Source organism: Clupea harengus, chromosome 18, assembly GCF_900700415.2.
Source record: "Clupea harengus chromosome 18, Ch_v2.0.2, whole genome shotgun sequence".
Lineage (NCBI taxonomy): Eukaryota > Metazoa > Chordata > Actinopteri > Clupeiformes > Clupeidae > Clupea > Clupea harengus.
In genome coordinates, this window is record NC_045169.1 from 15,870,465 (window position 1) to 15,877,964 (window position 7,500).

The 7,500-nt window shown below is 44.3% G+C and overlaps 1 protein-coding gene across 13 annotated transcripts in view; it reads left to right on the plus strand.

Moving 5' to 3' along the window:
- The window catches only part of LOC105895412 (neurexin-2), a 736,614-nt gene that overhangs the window by 621,174 nt on the left and 107,940 nt on the right, over positions 1-7,500 (plus strand). For all 13 annotated transcript variants that reach the window (XM_031585048.2, XM_031585052.2, XM_031585053.2 and 10 more), the window contains one exon: positions 4,843-5,024. In XM_031585048.2, the coding sequence (XP_031440908.1) occupies positions 4,843-5,024 (182 nt within the window). The remainder of the gene's footprint in view (positions 1-4,842; positions 5,025-7,500) is intronic.

Here is a 7,500-nt window from a genome sequence, read left to right on the forward strand (position 1 = left end):
TTCTCAGTGTCCTCATGGTCACTCAGTGTATGAGATAAACACACACACACACACACACACACACACACACACATACACACACACACACACAAACATACACACACACTCATACATACTGTATATATGTATGAGATGAACTAGTCTTCTCCCTCTAGGCCTCCCTCTGCCTTTGCTCACAATAAATAATAACAACAATAATAATAATAATAATAATAAAAAAATAAAATAAAATTTAGTTCATTTGAGAGGAGCGGTCCAATTAGACAACAGCTGTTTGAATTAATTAATTTGCTATTGAGCTACGCTGAAATTCATTAATAATCCCAGGATTGAGTGATCATGCAGAGTTGATGCAGTAGTGTTTGCCTATCCCACGAGTACACAGATACTGGGTGATGATACACACACTCACAAACACTCTCTATCTGACACACACACACACACACACACACAAACACACACACACACACACACACATACACAGTTCAAACGCAATTACCGCATACTGAAATCCTAAATAAAGAGGAGATTGGAGACCTGCTGGAGTGAATTATCCTCCAGAATCAATGACTATCTCCACAAAATAGAAAATGAGTTGAAAAAAAAGCTCATTCTGAATGAACAACCTCTACGCTCCCAGCTCCAGCCTCACGCCCCGAATGTAATTTTACAATCAATACATTCATCACACCAATGATTCTGATATCGTGTCATCATGATTTATTTTTCCACCACGACACTGAGGAGAAAGGGGGGGAGGCGGAAATCAATTTTCTTTAAATTAAATTATGAACCTGCCTGAAAATGGAAACGATAACGTAGAAGACTTCTACTTTGTTGGATTGAATACTCTCGCATCTCAGGGTGCCCCAGGTACAATTGATCGGTGTTATCGAACCCGCCAGCACTAATTGGATGAAAGTAACAAATATTTCACCTCGCCGGCCGCAACATAAACATGAGGCTGGTGAACTGAGCGCCCTCCCGCTCCTTTTGGGTGCTTTGTGTTCTCAGATCTGCCAATTGACTTGAATACTAACAGTAGCACAGGTGAGACGGGCCCGATGCGGAGGCTCGTCTCTCGTCTGGTCTCGTCTCGTTGAGAGATCAGAGAGTTCAGCATCAGCTTCATGTCAACCATCTCTCCTCTGTTCTCCTCTCCTCTTTACTCACTCTCGAGTCGCCCCGCCCCAACCCTACACCCCCACCACAACAACCCACCCCAGGCTGTGTCCCTCTGCCACCCCGCTCCATTTCCATGGAGACGGAGGATGGTGGCAGTAACAGGTGGCTAACCCTGCAGCTGCGTAGTGGTGGTTTTTTGGCACGCGTTTCGATGGCAACAAGTTAAGCGTTTTAGGAAGAGCAGATGTTGCTCTTCTACTCTCCTTCTTTCCTTGGCCGTGCAGAACAGGGCTATGCTGCCAGACACACACACACACACAAACACAAACACAGACAGACACACTCAGACAGACAAACACACACACACACACACACACACACACACACACACATGCATGCACACACACACTCAGACAGACAAACACAAACACACATGCTCAGACAAAACACACACACACACACACACACATAAACACACTCAGACAGACAAACACACACACATACACACACTCATTAGATTCCTGTCACCTCTTTTGTCTTCTGACTTAAGCGGCGCTGCCACAGGGCCACAGGAGCAGGTGGTTCGCTGCCGTGGAAACCGGGCCCAAAATTAATCGTGCGACGACTCATGCCCCCATGCTGAAAAAAGAGCAAGCAGGCACTCACACAAACACACACACACACACACACACACACACACACACACACACACATACACACATGCACCCACACACTCAGACAAACACACACGCAGGAGTTCAGGACATTTCATTTCTTTCCTGTTTGTCTTTTTCAGTGGTTTCTCCTTTCTTGTATGTCTCTCATACAGGAGTGGTTCTTCGCTTGGTTCCCTCTAAGAGTGTGTGTGTGTGGTGTGTGTGTGTGTGTGTGTGTGTGTGTGTGTGTTGTGTGTGTGTGTGTGTGTGTGTGTGTGTGTGTGTGTGTGACTCATACAGGAGTGGTTCTTGGCTTGTTTCCCTCTTAGAGTAATAAGTTCAACCATTTCTATTCAGCAGAGAGCTAAAATGTTCCTCAAATCCAATGGGGAGAAGGCACTACTCACATCACTGGACCCATGACACTGGACAGCCATACACACAGAATCAATAGCTTCGACTGTAGGATGGAACTGAGTAGAGAATTATTAATAATAATAATAATAATAATAATAATAATGATACATTGTAATAATGATGTAGGGGTCGTGATCTTGTTTTGAGTCACACGGCTAAGCATCAAGTGGTGGCTCTGCTTCCGCTGTTGTAGGAGCCCCAGTGTGTGTGTGTGTGTGTGTGTGTGTGTGTGTGTGTGTGTGTGTGTATGGGTGAGTGTATGTGTGTGAGTGTGTATATCCTCTAGGTCTTATTTCGTCTCTAGCACGGTCTCCATTTCCGTCTTTATGCTGAGCGAGAAAATGTGATTGCAGGTAGCAGGAGACTCCACCTCACATCTTCTCCTCTCTTTTCCTCTCCTCTCCTCTTCCCTCCTCGCACGGCAGCCATTTTGAGTCCCCACTTTCATTCTGCGGTGGAACCGAATCAAAACAGACACGGAACATGATGGAGCAGTATGTTCCAACCCCGGGGATCATACTCGAGTGGTTCTCGCTTTCGTTTTTTTTCCCCTCTCTCTCTTTCTGAGCCGCCTACTCACCCAGCTGCTCTTTTTTAGTTTCTCCCCCTCCTCTCTCCCTCCTCTCTCCTGTCGTGATAATTACTCAGCCCAGAAATAATACAGCCAGGCACCGTGGCGGCAGCACAACAATGCGCAAAACAATTTAGCCGGGGGGGGGAAGGAGACAAATTGAATCAGAGATACAAGTCTGCGAGTCTATATGAAATCATTACCCAAAGACAATTGACAGGGGGCATTTCAGCGTGTTGGCAATCACCAGGATGCTGATGAAACATGCTGCAGCAGCGGCTCCTGCTTCCTGGGCTGCATCCTGTACACTTGTCTCCAATAAACCAATGACATGTGCTCACTTGTTTTTTTATTTTGTTATTGTTTTTTTTGTTATTGTTTTTTTTGTTGTTTTGTGTTTATTAGTATGTTGTGTTTTTTGCTCTTTTTTTTCTTTCTTTCTTCTCTTTTTTTCCTTCTTTCTTCTTTTCGTTTTCGTTTTTATTTTTCTCTTTCACTTGAGGGAATGCAGCGTTCTGATTCGGAGTTAAGACGGAGCAAGTGCTTTCAGCATGGCGTGTTGGTGTTGTGGTGTAGCGAGTGCTTTCAGCATGGCATGTTGGTGTTGTGGTGTAGCGAGTGCTTTCAGCATGGCATGTTGGTGTTGAGGTGTTAGTATCATAAGGGCATTTGGTCTGTCGGTTGGCATTTGGCTAGCTTAGTACTGTGCTGAGGTTTAGGAGTTATGCACACAACGCTAAGTTGATTTCTGTGTGAAATAAAGCTTGGGTTCAGCCGACACGCTGCTAAACTGCTTTAAACCGGACCTACGATACCCATACCATACAATGCCACTTAATGATATCAATAACGACGTTAGATTTATACAAATATCAATATGCTTTACTTAAAAGGCCTATACTAATACAAAAGAATAGAATAGAATAGAAAAACCTTTATTGTCATTGTATTTGCATATAACGGAATTTGGAGCGCTGCTCCTGTTGGTGCGACGAGGGACAACACAACAACAACATAACACAACAACAACATATAACACAACTCACTTCACGTCCGCCAACAATTGTAAGATACATTTTTTCTTAAATAAATAGAGACACTGTTATCATTGTCATGCCGTGTTAGTAATCCACAATCTCTTCATTGGGATTTACTATGAAAAAATATTCCAAATATCAGGCTACATAAAGCTTAACCGTGGTAAATCTACTATTTTAGGATGCTCAAATTTTATGCAGCTGCCTAAGGGAATGTGTCTGTTTGAATGTCACATAAAATCAAAATGGCCACTGGCCAATATATACATATTTACACTGGTGCTTGGTATATGCGTGGTGAATAAAGAATGCTCTTTTTGCTTCTTGTGAGAAGAGAAACCAGCCTACAGTTTTGGTTGTCCACAGGGAAAAGCAGGTGTTTTCATATGTGTTATGTGTGTTTTCTTATGTGTTGTGTGTGATTTCATATGCATTGTGAGGGCTGTATTCACTGATTCATTCACTGCTGGTATATTTACAGATCTATGATCAGATACTCACAGCAGTACACAGTGTTACACACGGGGTCATGTGAATGAGATGAGGCTGTGTGTGTGTGTGTGTGTGTCTGTGTGTGTGTGTGTGTGTGTGTGTGTGTGTGTGTGTGTGTGTGTGTGTGTGTGTGTGTGTGTGTGTGTGTGTGTGTGTGTGTGTGTGTGTGTGTGTGTGTGTGTGTCCAGGTGAGTCATCAGGAGTTGAAGCTACACAGTGCATGGTTTAGGGAGCATGCTGGGATGGTAAAACCTGATAGAGGCAACAACAACCAGTGTGATGTTTTCCATGCTGGCCTAGGCTACTAGATGTTCAGTTTTCTTAGTCTCTCTCTCTATGTATATATATATTGCTCTCTCTCTCCCTCTTACTCTCTCTCACTCTCTCTGTCTCACTCTTTCATTTAATGAACAGGTGTTAAAGCTCTATCTCTCTCTTTCGCTCGCTAGTGTATGTGTTTTAAAGGTAAAGTGACCTAAATCAGGGTTCAGTAGACAAGTATTAAACCTCTCTCTTCTTCTCCCCCTCTCTCGTTCCCCTGTAGCTGGGACGACGTACATCTTCGGCAGGGGAGGAGCCCTCATCACGTACACCTGGCCGCCCAACGACCGGCCGAGCACCAGGGCAGACCGGCTGGCCGTGGGCTTCAGCACGCAGCTCAAGGACGCTGTGCTGGTCCGGGTGGAGAGCGCGCAGGGACTGGGAGACTACCTGGAGGTTCACATAGTAAGGAGCCCTTTATACTCTTACTGGGGTGCTGGGAGAAGGGGGTTAACATAGTAAGGAGCCCTTTATTCTCTTACTGGGGTGCTGGGAGAAGGGGGTTAACATAGTAAGGAGCTCTCTACTCTCTTAGTAGGGTGCTCGGAGAAGGGGATTCTTGGGGCACAAAGGAGTAAGGAAGCTTTTACTTCCTTCGACTGTTGGTATTCTGGTTTTCAGCTGAGGGTGTATCTATGGAGACCGGGATCTACCTGACCAGTAACCATAGTAACCAGTATGTGTATATCTTGAGTGTATTGTGTTGAATATTGAATGGAGGATATTGAATTGTTTGGGTAGTCGGGGGGGAAAGGCAGAGAGACAGGGACTTTTGTAAAGACTTGGAGACCACCTGAGGGTTTTTCAACTTCAGAAGTCTAAGACTCAGGTTAGGGGGTTACTGTTCTGTGTGGTTCCCTCTTAGCCGTCAGGAAGAGCTGTGCAGTATGGAAACACTTGGAGACTAGTGGGGGTTTCATGGATTGAGGAGGCTCTTAGTGGGGTACCAGCTGAGGTCTTGGCTTAATCAGGTAAAGGCCTGGAGGTGTTGCTGTGATGGGGTCAGGGGTCAGTCCTGGAGCTCTGCTTGGAAGGATAGAAGTTACCAAGTGAAGACTTTTACTTTACTCCCGTAGGGTCTGGGGCTAAACTCAGGCACTTCTGAGATGGTTTTGACATTTTTTGGCTCTGATATTTATGTGATTTATATGTTTTTGATGATTTTGGCTCTGATATTTTGTTGATAAATTCATCACTGTTAAGCATTAGAATGTCTGGTATGGTTTAGGATGTTAGTTTCAGGTAATTTTTACCAGGATGTCAAGGACAGTTTGGTGTTTAAACATGCTAAAGCTATCCCAGCTTGATCTAGCTATGGGTGTAGCACATCCCTCTATGGGTGCCGCGGGAGTTTGAAACACCAAAATTACTGGTCCATTTTCAAAACGGTTCTGTTCCAATCATGCATAAATTGTGCACCAAGTTGCTGTGTGTGTGTGTGTGTGTGTGTGTGTGTTTGTGTGTTTGAAGGTGTATGATGTTTCAGCACATAAAGTTGGCTTATTGGAGTGATTCAAACCAAGTGAGAAATCACTCTGAAATTTCTTTGACAAGATGATGGATCGCTCTTGAAGTGCGCCAAGCAGACAGGTCTCCACTTGACTGCATTAAAAAGCCCTCCTCAATGTCTAAAGGGAACCTGTTTGTTTTCGGCTGATTCGCCGCTCTTAATTGGAATGGAGTGGATGACCAGATGGGGGAGGTTAGTGTGTGTGTGTGTTGTGTGTGTGTGTGTGTGTGTGTGTGTGTGTGTGCTTCAGGAAGTTTCTTTCTTGCGAGCCCCATGGAGAACTGTGCCAGAGAGGCAATGAGGGGTTTAGAATCAGATCAATGACCCTCTCACTCTCGTGACAAACTGAAACTGAAAGAGCAGAACTCAAGTCCAGTCTAACCGCATGTCAAGTCAAGTTACCTTTTACTGTCATTTCAACACCCACAATCACACACACACACACACACACACCTACAGGGCTCTCAAGTTTTGAAGACAGGCAAGAGTGACATTACGAATAGCTAGATATCCATTGTTGCGGGTGGCTTCTTATTTACCTGAGGAGTGAGTTTCACCGATACACACCGGCTACATCTATGAACTACTTGTTCTGAGCAGGTGTTGTCAGTGAACAGGCTGTAAAACTGTTGGTTAAGAGACTCGTGAAAAACTGATGCTAATTATCTGGGAAACATTTTTCAACAGCAGTCAAGTTGTCATTGTTTGTGTGAAAACAAGTTGTGAATTTGTTTGTTAACATTAAAACAGGAGATCATGACTGTGCTCAAAGTGATGCTCGAGCTTCAGCGGTTTGCTTTGTTTGGTGAACAAAACTTTCGGAAGACGTAGCAGAATCACGAAAAAATTACAGGATATGCTTTTTTTCCCATTGGTTGTTGCATTAAATCTTACCCAGATACAATGGTGCTGTTTTCCGATTGGCTATTGTATAGACCCTTTCGTTTTTTTGATTGGCTGATAAGTGGCAGGCTCGACTAAGAACTCCAGGGGAGACGCGCTTGACTGCCGGTTCCATAGTGAGAGTGGGGCGGCCAGAGGAATTTTGGTTGGGTGCTGCGGCATATTAAATTTATTATAAATATTTTTTTTCTGCGTGAGAAATACAATGTGTGGCGGGAGGGCGTGACTAAAGACCGAAATGAGTGACTGTCACTCTCAATGCGTGACACTTGAGAGCCCTGCACCTAACCCTAACCCTAACCCTAGCATAACTCAGCAATAAGTAGCAATATGATACATATAAAAGTAATAAGCAGGAGAAAGCCGGTATGCCAATGATAGCAAAATTCATGGAGGACAAAGGTGCTTTGTTCATTATCGTCCTAGAGATGCTCGACACCAGCCATAGTCTCTCTCTCTGAATGTAAG